Source organism: Oratosquilla oratoria, chromosome 44, assembly GCF_046742065.1.
Source record: "Oratosquilla oratoria isolate Oo_2021 chromosome 44, ASM4674206v1, whole genome shotgun sequence".
NCBI classification, from domain to species: Eukaryota; Metazoa; Arthropoda; class Malacostraca; order Stomatopoda; family Squillidae; genus Oratosquilla; species Oratosquilla oratoria.
The window spans coordinates 6158285-6176728 of record NC_134820.1 but is presented as its reverse complement, the minus strand read 5'-3'; the positions used below and the strand labels follow the sequence as shown (position 1 = coordinate 6176728).

Below are 18444 nucleotides of genomic sequence, written 5' to 3'. Positions count from 1 at the left end.
ATATATATATATATATATACACACACACACACATACATACCAAAGGATTTTTCCCCCTTACATGGGAGGTAGGCAAAATCAAAGATATAAATCCACTCCCACCCATTTCATCCCCCATACTCCTCTCCCATTCACCACCCCTCCCTCCCTCTTTTCTTGGCTCCTCCTGGTTGACAGGTCATCCCTGAGTCTTGTCCACTGCCCTGGGTCAAAAGCAATGCAGCAAGACACGACACATCCACAGCAAGGCTGCTTCATTTAATTGGTGACACCCCTCTGTCCCATCATGCAGAAAAAGAGATGGGGAGAATTCCCTTTGGGCTGTGTCAAAACATCATTTACACATACTCCCTCACCCCCCATCCCCCACCTACTCCCTTCCATGCATCACAGCACCATCCATAAATAACCATTCTCATCCCCAAATACCTAGTTCTCATGGTAGTTGTCATTTCCACAAGACATTTAGTTGCTTCCCGTACTCTATAACTTACTTCCATTTCTTGCTATATGTGACCCCAAGTATTTAAAGCTCTTCACATAGTCCAGCCTCTCTCCTTTAAGACTTACTTTCAATTGACTGTCACCCTCTCTCCTTGTGCACCTCATCACCTCACTTTTGTCCATATTTACTTTTGGCTTTCTCTTCCCACATACCCTTCCAAACTCTGTCACTAGTTGTCTTGAATCCTCTGGGGTGGTGCGAGAGATATTGCAAGGCTAATGGGCCAGGGATTGGAGATGGTTAAAGAAAATGGAGGAAAGTGGGAGATATGCCAACTGTTGTTTGCTGACGACACTGTGCTTGTAGGAGGATCAGAGGAGGGATTAAGGAAGTTAGTGACAGAGTTTGGGAAGGGGTGTGAAAGAAGGAAGTTGAAGATAAACATGGGTAAAAGTAAGGGGATGAGATGCACATGGGAGAGGATGGCAGCAAATTGGAAATGAGTATTAGGGGAGAGAGACTGGAGGAAGTGGATAGCTTTAAATACTTGGGTGCAAATGTAGTGGGAAATGGAGGAGTGGAGGAGGTAGAATGTAGATTGAGAGAAGCAAGTAAATGCCTTTGGGTATTAATAAGTGTAATGAGAAATAGACATCTGGGAATGGATGCTACGAGGAGATTGTATGAAGGGGTGATTGTGCCAACAGCACTGTATGGGGCAGAAATATGGGACAAAAGAAAGAGTTTCAATGTGTTTGAGATGAAATGCCTGTGAAGTATGGTAGGGGTTACTAGGCTGGGTAGAATGAGAAATGAGATGAGGAGAAGAATGGGAGTGGAAAAGGAGTTGTTGTTGTTGTTGTCGTTCCCTAGACTGTCTGTCCGAGCAGTCCCGTCTCCCCAAGGAATGCCACTGCCGAAACTGGGTTTTCCCACAAATCCTTTATAGAGTGTATGTTGTGTTGTTTGCGTGCATGATTGTGTATAATGCAGTCTTCCATTATGTGTTGTATGGTATGGGGTGAAGTGTTACATCCTGGGCAGCTGTTCACAATGCGGTCATCCAGCCTCTTCTGGTAGCTTAGAAGTGCTGGGTGGTGGCCGCACCGCAGTCTGGCCATGTGGACTCTGTCCTTTCGTGGGAGAAGAGGATTCAGAAGGGTGGATATCAGGGGTCTGGCATGCAGCAGTGTGTTGTTTTTCAGTGTGTTAATGGAGCGGTGAGTGATATGATTATGAATATGTTTCCGGAGGCTGGTATTTGGTGATTGTGGAGGGAGAGAGGAGAGTATTTGTGCATAATAAAGGTCTTTGGGTGTTGTTTTAATGTTTCTTGGTGTGTGTGGGTGTTCTGCTATGTAGTGTAGCGGGTGTGATGTGTTTGTGGTGGCTGCAGCAAGTGTTTGTGTGCCTCTCATGTCGAGGTGGTCCTTGACTTTGAGGACTTTTGTTTCATGGTGTAAATGGTCTGTTGGTGTTGTATTTGTGCAGCCTGTAATTGTTTTTAGGGCTTTGTTTTGTATGATTTGAAGGGTGTTGTGGTGTGTCTCACTGAGATTAGGAGCCCATGCAGGACTCGCATAATTCAACACTGAGCGTATGCATTGTTTGTATATTGTTATATTAGTTTCTTTGTTTTGTCCAAATGTCGTTCCAGTGATTGACTTAAGTGCGTTAAGTCTAGGTGTGCATTTGTTTTTCGGTGTGTTTGTGTGTGGTATTAGAGTGTTGTTGATGTAGAGATGAGGTATGTATTTGTGTTCTATTGTCCAGTTGGTGAGAAGTGTTGCTGTAGATTTGGTTGGAGCTATTTTGAGTCTGTTTGTGATGAACCATGTGTTGAGTGTATCAAGGTATGGCTGGATTATTTCTGCAGCTTTGTCTGTGTTACGATGTGTGTATGTGATTGTTATGTCGTCTGCGTAGGAAGAGATTTGTATTTCTGAGTTGTCTGGTGTGGGTAAGTCATGCATGTATAGATTAAATAGTGTGGGGGATAGAACTGAGCCCTGTGGTACTCCATTCTTAATGTTTCTGATGTGCGATGATTGGCCATTATATGACACGTAAGCATTCCTACCTGCCAGATAATTGGCCAGCCATCTTTTGGTGTTATTGTGCATGTCTGTGTTATATATTTTATTTGTTAGGTTGTGGCGGGGGATAGCATCAAAAGCTTTACTAATGTCTAATGTTATGAGAAGTGTTCTGTGGTGGGGCCTATCTGAATTGATGCCATCTAAAATTCTTTGTGTGAGGTTTATCAGAAGAGTGTTTGTGGAGTGTAGTGGCCTAAAACCGTGTTGTGAGTCAGCAAGGGGAATATGTGGTGTGACAAGTTTAAGTATTAGGCGTTCAATGACTTTAGAGGGGGTGCAGAGAAGTGTGATTGGGCGGTGCGATGTTGGGATTGTTGGGTCTTTGTTCGGTTTTGGAATGGTGATTATTTTACCATGCTTCCAGATGTCAGGTGTGAATAGCTGTAGTTTGCAATGTTTGTGAGTGCATGTATACCTTGTGGTCCAATGTGTTTTAGGTGGATGTTGCTTATGTTATCAGGGCCACAGGCAGATGAGTGCTTGAGACTATGTATTATGAGTTTTGTCTGACTGTCTATGAAGGGTGTATAGTCTGAGTCTTTGGGGAAGTCTTTCTTACGTCGAATGGTGCGTCGGTCATCAGGGTGAGAAGTGAGATGGCTTGTCAGTGCAAAATGACGTATGAGTGCGTTTGCTTGTTGTCTGTTTGAGGGTAGATTATCTGTTGTTGTGATTATTGCTGCGTGAGAGCGTGTAGTGTTACTGTTGGATAGTGTAATGCTGTTGAGTGTTTAGTACAATTTGCTGGTGTTTGTTTTGTGATCAAGTGCATTGATAAAGTTTTGCCAATTTTGTGTTTTTTGTTCGTGTATTTTATTAGCAATCACAGTGTTTAGTGTTTGTATTTGGTCTGCTATGTTTTGAGGGATAGGTGTGGGGGTATTGTGTTTAAGTGTGTCACGTTGTCTGATGAGGTCTTGGATTTCTGGTGTGAACTTGGGGTTGTGTGATTTTCTGTTGCCTCTAGGGATGTATCTCTTGTCTGCGTTTTGTATGATTGTATTGAAAGTGAGCACAGCATTGTTTATGTTTGTGATTGGTGTACTGTTAAGTGTTTCAAAATGTTGTTCTGTCTCTTTAGTAAAAGCTTCCCAGTTAGCTATCTTGTAATTGGTGTATGTGTGTCTGTGGCCAACTGGGGTGCATCTTGTTTTGGTGGTGATGATGATTGGAAGGTGGTCAGAACCAAGGGTTCCGACCACTCTTCATGATGTTGTTGGGGTTAGGCAGGGGGAGCAGAAGGAGATATCAGGAGAGGAGGGAGTGTAGAGGGCTTGGTGTGGGATATGTGTATGATTATGTGTGTTGTTCATGATAGTCAATGTGTCAAACTGAGTCTGTATATCAAGCCCTCTGTCTGTGTCAAGGTTGTTGACATACCAGGCAGACGACTTGGCGTTGAAGTCACCACCCATGATCAGGTTGGGGATTGAGGCTACTTGGCTAAATTGGGGCCTGAAGGTGTTTGTAACTGTGGGGGATGATTGTGGGGTAATGTACATGTTAACTATTGTCAGTGTTGATTTGTTGCCTGTGCGGATTCGAATGGATTGGATTTCTGTTGTGTTATCTGTGGTAGGGAGGAGAATTTTGGTTGTGGCACTTGTGTCCACAAAACAGATGGAGTGATGGATCAGGGTGATGAGTCCACCGCCATTGCCGTCGGTCCGGTCTTGTCTGATGGTGGTGTAATTATGAAATGATGGTGTTTTGTGTGAGTGTCTTAGTTTTGTTTCTTGTATAATCGCAATGTGTATGTTGTGTTGTTTAAGAAAGTGTTCAAGTTCATGTTTTTTCGTGTTAATACCGTCAATGTTGTGTTGTAATATGTTGATGTTGTGTGTTTTGTATGTGTTGTATGTTGCCGTTTGGGGTTGAGGTTGGGGTGGTAATGGGGAAGGTGTAGGATCTGGGTTAGAGGGGGGGAAAGGAGAGATCGGGGACAAAGGAAGGGGAGTACTGATCGGGGGTAAGGGCAAAGGGAAATTGGGAGTGGGTAAGGGTGCTGGCTGTGGTTGGGGAGGTGGGAGTGGGGTTACTGGAGGGCAGGTAGAACATGTCCAAGTGTTTGTGTATTGGTTTGTGTCAGCAAGTGTTGTACAAGTGAGGTGGGCCCAGTTTTTGCACATATTGCAAAAAGGAGTTGGGAGATACGGTTAATGAAAGAGTACTGGGATGGTTTGGACATTGGAAAGAATGAGTGAAGAAAGATTTGCAAAAGAGGTGTAGAAGGAAGAGGTGGAGGGAGTGAACCTGAAGGGGCGACCAAGGATGAGATGGATGGATGGGGTAAAAGGGGCACTGTGAAAGAGGGGGAAGTCTGTTGAGGAAGGAAGGGAGAAGACAGGATAGGGATGAATGGAGAATGGTTGTGTATAGATGATGCTATGATGCATGGAAGGGAGTGGGTGAGGAATAGGGGGGGGTGAGGGAGTATGTGTGAATAATATTTTGAAGCAGCCCAAAGGGCTGTTCTTCTCTTTTTCTGTAAGAGAGGATGGAGACAGGGGAGTTGCTGATTAAATGAAGTGGCCTTGATGTGAATGTGCTGTGTCTTGCTACAATGCTTCTGACTCAGGGCAGTGGGTGAGATGCAGGGATGACCCATCATCCAGGAGGAGCCAGGAAAAGAGGGAGGGAGGGAGGGATGGTGAATGGAAGTGGAGTATACAGGGATGAAATGGGTGGGAGTGGATTTATGCCTTTGAATTTGGCTACCTCCCTTGTAAGGGGGAAAAAGCCCTTGGTATATGTACATACATACATATACCAAGGGCTTTTTCCTCCTTTCAAGGGAGGTAGCCAAAAAACAAAGGCATAAAAATCCACTCCCATCCATTCCATCCCCACATACTCCACTCCCATTCACCCCCCTCCCTCCCTCTTATCTTGGCTCCTCCTGGATGACGGGTCATCCCTGCATCTCACCCACTGCCCTGGATCAGAACAAAAGAATGAAGAAGACTGCAAGAGACCATAAAGCCTACACTAGGCAGTTCCATGTCTATTACCACCTGTCATCCCCATCCATAAAGTTGTCTAAGCATTTCTTGAAACAATTGATGGTGTCAGTGCTCACTACATGGTTACTAAGTCTATTCCATCCGCTGATCATCCTATTAGTAAACCAAATCTTAAATCTAAATTTGTTCAATTCAAATCCATTACTGCGAGTCCTGTTCTATTGTCTTAATATGATGACCTTGTTTGTGTCACCCTTGTTAAAGCCTTTGATCTACCTGAACACCTCTATAAGATCACCCTGCACTCTGCATCTTTCCAGAGAGTGTAAGTTAAGGTGCCTAAGCCTCTCTTCATAGAGTAATTTTCTGAGCCCATGTATCATTTTGGTTATTCTCTTCTGTACTGATTCTAGTGAATTGATGTCCATTCTATAAGACGGAGACCAAAACTGTACCGCACAGTCAAGGATAGGTCTAACTAACGCTAGTTTGATAATTACCTCTGCACTTCTATTCGTAACCATCCTAGCAATGAAACCTAGTGCTCTTTTAGCTTTGTTCCTGGCGCTAATGCACTGTTTTCTGAATTTAAGGTCAGGACTCACTAAAACTCCCAAGTCTCTCTTGCACCCAGTTTTCTCTAAACACATGTCGTGGGACCACATGTCGTGGGACCACCCCCCAACCCCAAGAGGTCCTGGAGCTGCAACGTCTACGTCGTGGGACCACCCCCCAACCCCAAGAGTTGGGGGCCAAACAGCAGCATTTACCCCTGGCCATCAGCTCTACGCAGATGGCACCGATCCCCAAGGAGGAGCTACGCCTACCTGGGGGAGTACCACAATCCTTTTTTTCCAACACACAATGTTACGTTTTTTCTGCACTGAGGGGTCATTTTCCGGCGATCACCCCTCTTCTTCTACTTTTAGCCGGAGATGTAGAGAGCAATCCTGGGCCCACCACAAAATACACATGCCCAACATGCTCTAAACCCATTACTTCGAGCAAACAGACAAAGGGCTCAGTTCAGTGCAATATGTGCAAAAACTGGGCCCACCTCACTTGTACAACACTTGCTGACACAAACCAATACACAAACACTTGGACATGTTCTACCTGCCCTCCAGTAACCCCAATCCCACCTCCCCAACCACAGCCAACACCCTTACCCACTCCCAATTTCCCCTTGCCCTTACCCCCGATTAGTACTCCCCTTCCTTTGTCCCCGATCTCTCCTTTCCCCCCTCTGACCCAGATCCTACACCTTCCCCACTACCACCCCAACCTCAACCCCAAACGGCAACATACAACACATACAAAACACACAACATCAACATATTACAACACAACATTGACGGTATTAACACTAAAAAACATGAACTTGAACACTTTCTTAAACAACACAACATACACATTGCAATTCTACAAGAAACAAAATTAAGACACTCACACAAAACACCATCATTTCATAATTACACCACCATCAGACAAGACCGGACTGACGGCAATGGCGGTGGACTCGTCACCCTGATCCACCATTCCATCTGTTTTGTGGACACAAGTGCCACAACCAAAATTCTCCTCCCTACCACAGATAAACCCACAGAAACCCAATCCATTCGTATCCGCACAGGCAACAATTCAACACTAACAATAGTTAACATGTACATTCCCCCCCAATCATCCCCCACAGTTCCAAACACCTTCAGACCTCAGCTCAGCCAACTAACCTCAATCCCCAACCTGATCATGGGTGGTGACTTCAACGCCAAGTCGTCTGCCTGGTTTGTCGACAACCCCGACACAGACAGAGGGCTTGATATACAGACTCAATTCGACTCATTGACTATCATGAACAACACGCATAATCATACACATATCCCATACCAAGCCCTCTACACTCCCTCCTCTCCTGATATCACCTTTTGCTCCCCCTGCCTAACCCCAACAACATCATGGAGAGTGGTCGGAGCCCTTGGTTCTGACCACCTTCCAATCATCATCACCACCAAAACAAGATGCACCCCAGCTGGCCACAGACACACTTACACCAATTACAAGAGAGCTAACTGGGAAGCCTTTAATGAAGAGACAGAACAACATTTTGAAACACTTAACAGTACACCAATCACAAACATAAACAATGCTGTGCACGCTTTTAATACAATCATACAAAACGCAGACAAGAGATACATCCCTAGAGGCAACAGAAAATCACACAACCCCAACTTCACACCAGAAATCCAAGGCCTCATCAGACAACGTGACACACTTAAACACGATACCCCCACACCTATCCCTCAAAACATAGCAGACCAAATACAAACACTAAACACTGTGATTGCCAATAAAATACATGAACAAAAAACACAAAATTGGCAAAACTTTATCAATACACTTGATCACAAAACAAACACCAGCAAATTGTACAAAACACTCAACAGCATCACACTATCCAACACTAACACTACACGCTCTCACGCAGCAATAATCACAACAACAGATAATCTACCCTCAAACAGACAACAAGCAAACGCACTCATACGTCATTTTGCACAGACGAGCCATCTTACATCTCACCCTGACGACCGACGCACCATTCGACGTAAGAAAGACTTTCCCACAGACTCAGACTATACACCCTTCATAGACAGTCAGAATAGTCTCAAGCACTCATCTGCCTGTGGCCCTGATAACATAAGCAACATCCACCTAAAACACATTGGACCACAAGGTATACACGCACTCACAAACATTGCAAACTACAGCTATTCACACAACACTATACCCGACATCTGGAAGCATGGTAAAATAATCACCATCCCAAAACCGAACAAAGACCCAACAATCCCATCATCGCACCGCCCAATCACACTTCTCTGCACCCCCTCTAAAGTCATTGAACGCCTAATACTTAAACTTGTCACACCATATATTCCCCTTGCTGACTCACAACACGGTTTTAGGCCACTACACTCCACAAACACTCTTCTGACAAACCTCACACAAAGAATTTTTGATGGCATCAATTCAGATAGGCCCCACCACAGAACACTTCTTATAACATTGGACATTAGTAAAGCTTTTGATGCTATCCCCCGCCACAACCTAACAAATAAAATATATAACACAGACATGCACAATAACACCAAAAGATGGCTGGCCAATTATCTGGCAGGCAGGAATGCTCATGTGTCATATAATGGCCAATCATCGCACATCAGAAACATTAAGAACGGAGTACCGCAGGGCTCAGTTCTATCCCCCACATTATTTAATCTATACATGCATGACTTACCCACGCCAGACACCTCAGAAATACAAATCTCTTCTTACGCAGACGACATAACAATCACATGCACACATCGTAACACAGACAAAGCTGCAGAAATAATCCAGCCTTACCTTGACACACTCAACACATGGTTCATCACAAACAGACTCAAAATAGCTCCAACCAAATCTACAGCAACACTTCTCACCAACTGGACAAAAGAACACAAATACATACCTCATCTCTACATCAACAACACTCTAATACCACACACAAACACACCGAAAATTCTTGGTGTAACATACGATACATCCATGTCTTTCAAACAACACCTCACAAACATAAAAAACAAATGCACACCTAGACTTAACGCACTTAAGTCAATCACTGGAACAACATTTGGACAAAACAAAGAAACTAATATAACAATATACAAACAATGTATACGCTCAGTGATGAATTATGCGAGTCCTGCATGGGCTCCTAATCTCAGTGAGACACACCACAACACCCTTCAAATCATACAAAACAAAGCCCTAAAAACAATTACAGGCTGCACAAATACATCACCTACAGACCATTTACACCATGAAACAAAAGTCCTCAAAGTCAAGGAACACCTCGACATGAGAGGCACACAAACACTTGCTGCAGCCACCACAAACACATCACACCCGTTACACTACATAGCAGAACACCCACACACACCAAGAAACATTAAAACTACACCCAAAGACCTTTATTACACAAAGATACTCTCTTCTCTTCCTCCACAACCACCAAATACCAGCCTCCGGAAACATATTCATAATCATATCACTCACCGCTCCATTAACACACTGAAAGACAACACACTGCTGCATGCCAGACCCCCTGATATCCACCCTTCTGAATCCTCTCTCCCACGTAAGGACAGAGTCCACTTGGCCAGACTGCGATGCGGTCACCACCCAGCACTTCTAAGCTACCAGAGGAGGCTGGACGACCGTGTTGTGAACAGCTGCCCAGGATGTAACACTTCACCCCATACCATACAACACATAATGGAAGACTGCATTATACACAATCATGCACGCAAACAACACAACATACACTCTATAAAGGATTTGTGGGAAAACCCAGTCTCGGCTGTGGCCTTCCTTGGGGAGACGGGACTGCTCGGACAGACAGTCTAGGGAACGACAACAACAATTATCTATTTTTGGGGTTGTGTAGCCCTACACACTGCACTTTGAGATATTGAAGTCCATTTCCCATTTCACTGACCATGTGTACAATTTGTTAAGATCATCCTGCAGAATCTTGGCATCATTTCCCAACCTAATTAAGCATCCTATTTTAGTGTCATCTGCAAACTTACTAACATCATTATTAATCCCATTGTTCAAGTCATTTATATACACAATGAACAATAAGGGACCCAAAACTGAGCCCTGGGGAACTCCACTAGAAACACTCCCCCATCTGGATTTTACACCATTTATGGTGACCTGCCATTTTCTGTCACTGATCCAAACTCTAATCCATTCTAACACTTTTCCTCCTATGCCATGGGCTTTGATTTTATTTAGTAGTCTCTGGTGGGGCACCATGTCGAACGCTTTGCTAAAGCCAAGGTATATAACATCGTCACTATCATTGTCATTTGACACCTCATATATGTTAGTGTAAAAAGATAGATTAGTAACACATGACTTACCCTTGGAGAAACCATGCTGTGAGTCATGAATCAAATTACATCTCTCGATGTGATCTCTGAGTCTATTAACTATTACACTGGGTAACAGCCAAAAAATCGTCAGGGGTTTCTCAGCTGATTTAGACTAATTTTGGTGTTCTGAGTCCGAATATCACATTGGTTTTGCTCAATCAGGTCAACTTTTTGAGATACAGCCATAGGCCTACCTGACGAGCTATACATATGATAATTTGAAGGGTTTTGAGTTCAATCCTATTTTTCTTGAAGAATATAGCGAATTATTCATATATAAATGGTTGCTTCTGGTGTGTTTCTGTTTGAAATTGACTAATTGACTTATTTCTTTCTTTTCAGGGTATTGATATGGCTTCGGCGCGACGGTCATGCAGGAATAATCCTGACATTTTCTGCTACATTTGCGGAGAATACACGCTGTCAATGCACAGGAAGAGCATCACAAGCTTTGTGAAGCACGCATACCAGGCTTACTTTCAAGTCAAGCTGGGTGACCAAGATAAGTCCTGGGCACCGCACACGGTGTGTATGACGTGCGTGGAATACCTCCGGCGGTGGACGAAGGGCACGAAAACTTCACTGAAGTTTGGGATTCCGATGGTTTGGAGGGAGCCGTCTGACCATGAATCGGATTGTTACTTCTGTGCCATCAATACTACTGGCATCAACCGGAAGAATCGGAGCAGCCTCCAGTACCCCGACCTTCCATCTGCCCGCCGTCCAGTTGCTCACTGCGAAGAACTTCCTGTACCAGCATGCAGAGAGCTTCCTGACAGCAACGACGAGGCCACCACTGCATATGAGGGAGGAGATACAGAAGAAGAGTATGAAACACAAGATGGTCCGCAGCCCTTTTCACAATGTGAGCTTAATGATCTGGTTCGGGATCTCAGCTTGTCGAAGACTTCCGCCGAACTGTTGGCCTCCAGACTCAAAGAGAAAAATCTACTCGGCGAGGACGCGCGTATCACGTTCTTTCGTAGAAGGCATCAGGACTACATGGGCTACTTCTGCCAGGAGGAAGACCTCGTGTACTGCCGAGATGTCGCCGGTCTTCTTGTTAAACTCGGCGCTCCTCAATATGATCCGAGAGATTGGCGACTCTTCATAGACAGTAGCAAGCGCTCTTTGAAGAGTGTGCTCATCCACAACGGGAACGAGTTCGCCTCAATTCCTCTGCGCACTCCACAACTCTCAAAGAGAAATATGAAGCAGTCAAGTACATGCTCGACAAAATCCAATATGAGCAGCACCAATGGCTCATCTGCGTCGACCTTAAGATGGTGAACTTTCTACTTGGTCAGCAGTCCGGGTACACAAAGTACCCATGCTTTATATGTAAGTGGAACAGTCGAGACAGAGCCCAGCACTATGTGAAGAAAGAGTGGCCGGCGTGAGAGCAGTTAGTACATGGGGCAAGCAACATCATAAACGAACCTCTTGTTGACCGGGAAAAGATTTTGTTCCCACCGCTTCACATCAAGCTTGGGTTAATGAAACAGTTCACGCGCGCTCTGGACAAGGATGGGAGGTGCTTCAACTACCTGTGGCAAGCCTTCCCTGGAGTGACCATTGAGAAGCTGAAGGCCGGCATTTTCGATGGCCCACAGATACGGCAGCTCATCAAGGACACAGAGTTCGAAAACTCCATGAACACGCTAGAGTGCGCCGCCTGGAGGTCATTTGTGCAGGTGGTGAACAACTTCCTGGGGAACAAGAAGGCAGCAAACCACGCCACACTCATCAACAGCATGATAAAGAACTTCCAAAACCTCGGGTGTTTGATGAGTATAAAGATGCATTTCCTGTTCTCACACATGGAGAAGTTTCCTGAAAACCTTGGTGCGGTCAGCGACGAGCAGGGAGAAAGGTTCCATCAGGACATGCGTCAAATGGAGGAGAGGTACCAGGGGAGGTGGGACGCAGTCATGCTCGCAGACTACTGCTGGTCGCTGAAGAGAGACAACCCAGCAGCTGCTCACACACAGAATTCGAGGAAACGGCGATTTACGCCGTGAACTCCGAACTTTTATGTCACGTAACGCTCATGTACATGTATTAAGCTTATCAAATGTAATCGAGTATATAAAAAATGAATGAATTTGGATACGTTGACTTTTATTTCCCCAGGAAAACGGAAAAACCGAATTTTTATGATCCGCAGAAATTGTGTTTTTGGACGAAAAATCGTTTTTTTCTTAAATGTCTGTAGCGAACAATCCTGACCTGATTGAGAAAAACCAAGGGCATTTTCGGACTCAGAGCATCACAATTAGTCCAATTCCGCTGGAAAACCCTGGACGATTAAAAAAAAAAAAAAAAAAATTGTTACCCAGTGTTATTGATTCAAGCATTTTACCTATAACTGATGTCAGACTGATTGGCCCGTAGTTGCATATACACGATCTATCTTCCTTTTTGAAAACAGGAACAACATTTGCCTGCCCCCAGGCAATAGGCACAAAACCAGTGTCTACCGACTTATTGAATATTTCTGTTAACTGGTCGCAGATTTCAAATTTACACTCTTTAAGCACTCTCGGAAATTTTTCGTCTGGACCCGTAGATTTTGTAGCTTAGTCTTTCAATCTATTTGACTACTTCTACTTTACTAATACTGATATTTGATAGTCTACTTTCTTCATCCCCACTGAAAATCAGGTAGTAGTCAGATACCTTATGTAACCTCTCCTTAGTAAACACTGAGAGAAAATATTTGTTAAATGCCTGACTCATCTTTTTCTCCAATCATTTAAGTCGTTTTTAATTGTGTCTATCTTTTCCTTATTTTTTGTTCTACAGAGATGAAAGAAGCCCTTTGGGTTGGATCTAGCTTGTCTGGCAACCTTAATTTCATAGTTATGTTTTGCTGTGCGCTTGTTCTTTTTAAATAGTCTAGCCATATCGTTATATTTGGATCTAAGGTGTATTTCCCCATTTTTTTATTCTTACATAAAGACCTCTTTTCATTTCGACCTCATATTTCAGCCTGTCCATCATCCATTTGGAAGTATTATTGTTCTTCTTTATTGACTTGAGGGGAATAAAATAATTTTGTGCATTTAGAATTATAGCTGTTAGGTTACTGTACATTTCATCCAAATCGCTGACAGGGCTGTTGACCTCGCGCTTGTAAGTGACCTGACCCAGGGTATGCATATTACCCTCCATGAACCTACCCCTGTCAGCGCTAACGACATCTGGACTGACCATGTACCTTACCCCATCACAGCCTCTGGATCGTTCTCGTGATATGATGTAGTTTAACGTCACAAACTCCCCCCTATCGGAAGGCTAGGACGGTGCTCTCACAGATGACTTTGTAGCGTGGGATTTTAATGAACCCTTGGTTCAACTTTGCCAGTGGCAGGATTTGAACCGCCATCCCCTCGATGTTTGCCTCAAGTAACGACGCCCAAACCCGCTCAGCCAGTGAGCTCCCGGGTCGTTCTCGTAAGTGACCAAATGCCTTAAGTTCTTTCTCATCTCATCAAAATTGGCTCTCCTGAAGTCCGGTGCTAGAACGTTATTTGTACTATTTAATTCTTTCCAATTAATATTAAATCTTATTTCTTGATGATCACTAGGCCCTAGACTATCTCCTAATTTTACACCATTCACCACCACCACCATGGTCTCGGTTCACGCATTGGACTCACGATCGACAACCATTAACCTTCCAGATGACAGCTCAGAGCTTGTATGACGGATCTATGGGTAATGCTTGTTAGGTGCTCATTATTAGTTAAAAGTCCAGAATATTTTCTCCTCCTGTAGGATTGGCAATAATTTGTTTTAGAAAATTATCATGCACTGCATCTAAGAATTTTTGTGCTTCCTGATCTACTAAAGTTTCCTGGTCAATGTTTCTATAATTAAAATCTCCCATGATCACAATGCTTTTGTACTGGGACGCCCTGCAAATTTCATGAATCAGGGGATCAGTCTGCTTAATGCTGAGGTTAGGAGGTCTATATACAAACATAAAGCAAAGGCTTTTTCCCCCTACATGGGGGAGGGGGGGGTAGCCAAAAAGAAAAAGGCATAGAAACCACTCCCACCCATTCCATTTCCTATATATTCCACTCTCCTCCCTCCCTCTTATCTTGGCACCTCCTGGATGATGGGTCATCCCTGCATCCTGTCCACTGCCTTGGGTCAGAAGCAGTGTCGCAAGACACAGCACATCCACAGCAATAATGCCTATAATCTCCACCCAAATAGATTCCATACTATCTTCTGCCTTAATCAAATTGTTGGTAATACATTTTATTGTATTCTTAATGAAAAGTGCTACTCCTCCCCTATTCCTGTCAACCCTGTCCTTGTGAAAAAAATTATATCCTTCTATCTCAATTTCTGGAAGGAAATGTCTATCAGCCATATTGATCCAGGATTCAGTAATACATACATACATACATATACCAAAGTCTTTTTCCCTCTTACAAGGGAGGTAGCCCCCCCCCCAAAAAAAAGGCATAAAAACCATTCCCACCCATTCCCTCCCTAATACACTCCACTCCCCTCCACCCTCTCTCTTATCTTGGCACCTCCTGGATGACAGGTCATCCCTGCATCTTGTCCACTGCCCTGGGTCAGAAGCAGTGTTGCAAGACACAGCACATCCACAGCAAGGCCGCTTCATTAAATTGGTGACCCCCCTCTCCATCCCCTCATGTTTTACCTTGCAGTAAATCAATTTTATTATGCTTCTACTGTTTGTATAGTAAACTTATAGTTTATCTTCCCTCCACCTGATTAGGTGATTCTTTTCACAGTCCCTCTCTGAGCTGTTTCTATTGCCTAAACTATGTTCTGATACTTCCCCCCTGACTCCCATATAATCTACCTGAAAAAACCCTGCAGGATACTTCTTGCTCAAGGGATTCAGCAAGGAGCTGAAATCCTTTGGGTGACAAGTGCACCCCATCCCTTGTATATAGATAATTCTTACCATAAAAGTAATCCCAGTTGCTGACAAATGCCCATCCATTAGCCTTACAATGTTTTGCCAGCCTGCAATTCATAGCAATAGCCCTGGAATGCCACATGCCTCCAACTCTATACCTCAGAAGGATTCCACATAGAACAGGAACCCCTCCCTTATTCCTAATCTTATCAAGTGCATCCCAGAACTGCACAAACAATTCCTCACTTCCTAACTTACCTATGTCATTCCCCCCCAGCACTCAAGCAAACTACGGGTTTCTCACTTTCCTTGACTATACACTTTTCTATCCTGTTTCTAACATCCCTATCCCCGCCCCAGGGAAACACACCTGGGTCCTATGCTTCCCACCTTTGTCACAGAGCAAGTACATACATACATACATATACCAAAGGCTTTTTTCCCCTACACGGGGGGTAGCCAAAAAGAAAAAGGCATAGAAACCACAGAGTAAGTACACAACTAATAATCTTCTCTACATATGTTAACTACTATAAAAGAAGAGTTTAATTATCTAAGATCCTGAGCACATCAAATACAACTTCATATTCATGACATACACACCAATAGCAAATCTTTGAGATTACTAAATACGTTTTTCATATAGATAGACTGGCTGGCTCGCTGGCTGAGTGGATTAGGGCGTCGTTACTTGCGGCGAAGGTCGAGGTGAGGGCAGTTCGAATCCTGTCTCTAGCGAAGTTGAACCAAGGGCATGGTTCATTTAATACCACCCTACAAAGCCCTCTGTGAGGGGCACCATCCTAGCCTCCCGATAGGGGGGGGGGGGAGTGTGTGACGTTAAACGATATCATCATCATCATACACATAGACTGCATAACTGATATTCTAAAAATTATGTAATGGGAAAAACCTACCCTAGGCATAGCTTCAGTGTTCATAAGGTGTTGCAAAAGCTTGATCACAGAAGTGGCGAGGAAATTGATGGCATATGGGTCACAAAGGATCATGGACAAGTCACCCAAGACCTGCTCCTGTCCTCGCCTGATGCTATCTAGGAAGCCCTGAAGTTCACGTGACCTGAAGTGTAGATGTCAGACTTTGAAGACTACGAACATGACTTATTTATGATAATCTCCAAAATGAGGCAATTACTATATTCCCAAGCAAGATCAGAATATCTGTATAACAATGTACTTTATAAATAACATGTGCAAATGAAAAAAAAAATATTATTAGAGGCAAATGTTTTTCTGTGTTTGCATTTCATACCTTTTAGCATCGACCTTCCCTTCTCTGATGCAAGCATCCAGACACCAGGTAAACTTATGACATGGATCAACTGCAATAATGTCGTGGACTTCTTTGTCATGTAGAGCCATAAGAAGCTCCGCTCTAAGTGAACAATAGTGGATAAAACGAGTACGAAGGAAAAGTGTACGAAGAAATTGTAACACCATGTCATACAGCTTAACATTCTTGCCAATCATATGAACCAGCTTCTGAACCATGTCACCTTGTCGCCGCCCCTGAAACAGGAAAATTTTGGTTAATCTCTCAATGAGTAACTTCTAATTGTTAACCTCTTCACTCCGGGGCACATCGCACATCTGGCAGCATTAGCTGCCCGACGTGCGATGTTGCATTATAATAATCGCATTATAAAAGATAAAGTCAGTGCTCAATCGTTCGTTCTCTTTCACCCGTGAATTTTGATAACCATAGAAAATATGATGAAGCCAGTTTAGAGAGAATGGAGGTTACGTAGGTACGACTACAATAAATATAATCAAGACGCCGACATCAGCATCATCGCGTACCCACTTGCTCCTCATGACGCCTACCGTATGGAAGTGGTTAACTGGCTTGATACCAAAACATGGGGAGTGGCTGAGTCAAAGGACATATAAATACATACATACAGTCAGTGTGGATCATACTGCATACTTGGGAAATATACACAAAAATTTTTGATAATATTATTTAAAAAATTACGAAAAATGATTAAACACTTATGCTGTCAATGCTACATCCCAATGGGGAAGCCCTTGGCCTTGATAACCTGCTGTAATCTCTTGGGGACAGAATCGGACAAATTGTGGAAGCAGGAATTTCCTCCCACAAATTATTCAAAAAATTCCAAAAATAATTAAACACTTATACTGTCACTGCTACATCCTAATGGGGAAGCCCTTGGCCTTGACAACCTGCTGGAATCTCTTGGGGACAGAATCGGCCAAATTCTGGAAGCAGGGATTTCCTCCCACACCTTCCATATGGTTATCTCAAGTTTGGGAATTGTAGATGTGTCCTCCTGAAGAAGGCCTGCCTTCATGATGCCCCATAAGTTTTCTGTGGGGGAAATATTGGGTGAATGACCAGGCCAAGCCTCTATGTATTCAATCTCACTATCATTGAGCCACTTTTTGGCTACCCTTGAGGGTGGCAAGGGGCGCTGTCCTGCTGAAGGATCTCATGCTTGGTTTTCACAAAACACTCCCCTAAATTCTCCTGTAGAAGGTTAATATGGCACTCAGAGTTGACAGTCTGGCTCTTAGGGAGTATTACAAGGTTCTCCGAACCACCATAGCCAAGGGTACCCCACACCATAAAATAGGGCGGGTGCTTAATGCTCGTCACCGTTATGCATGGGTCACATGCTGATGTGGCAGGAGAGTTCCACACCTTCGTTCCCCTACTCTCACTTATACAAAAGGTCGCTTTGTTGGTCCAAAGGACCTTACACCATTGAACAAGGTCCCAGTCTTTATGATCCTTGGCAAATTGGACACAGCGCTGCCTTTGTTTTGCAGATGAGGGGCTTCACACGTGCTTTCACTTTCAAGTAATTTAACCGCTTCTGAATATTTTCCTCAATTGACCCAATGAAGATATCACTGAGAAGCTTAAGGTTCTTTTCCTTCAATTCCTTTGCAGTTGTAGAAGGGTTAAGGTCCAACTGACATTTTACAAGCCTTGATGCCTTCAGGGAAATTTTCAGGGCCTTGTCCCTGGCATGTTTATGGAGGGGCATGGTATC

General features: G+C 43.8%; 2 protein-coding genes across 3 annotated transcripts in view; one reads left to right on the top strand and one right to left on the bottom strand.

Moving 5' to 3' along the window:
• NELF-B (negative elongation factor B) overlaps positions 1-18444 on the bottom strand; it is a 74706-nt gene that overhangs the window by 25433 nt on the left and 30829 nt on the right. For both annotated transcript variants that reach the window (XM_076180333.1, XM_076180332.1), the window contains exons 6-7: positions 16677-16933; positions 16322-16484 (exon numbers count right to left, since the gene is read on the bottom strand). In XM_076180333.1, the coding sequence (XP_076036448.1) occupies positions 16322-16484; positions 16677-16933 (420 nt within the window). The remainder of the gene's footprint in view (positions 1-16321; positions 16485-16676; positions 16934-18444) is intronic.
• Positions 2160-13757, top strand: LOC143022179 (uncharacterized). The gene is made up of 3 exons (XM_076180282.1): positions 2160-2631; positions 6202-8160; positions 13684-13757. Exons 2-3 carry the CDS (start codon positions 7170-7172, stop codon positions 13755-13757), a joined length of 1065 nt encoding a protein of 354 aa, XP_076036397.1. The 5' UTR covers positions 2160-2631; positions 6202-7169.

Bases quoted from the DNA above. Each gene is read 5' to 3' on its own strand.
- LOC143022179 (XM_076180282.1), top strand. From the start codon at position 7,170: ATGTACATTCCCCCCCAATCATCCCCCACAGTTCCAAACACCTTCAGA. The intron at 8,161-13,683 runs GTCAGAATAGTC...TACCCCTGTCAG, and splicing joins CTATACACCCTTCATAGACA to CGCTAACGACATCTGGACTG.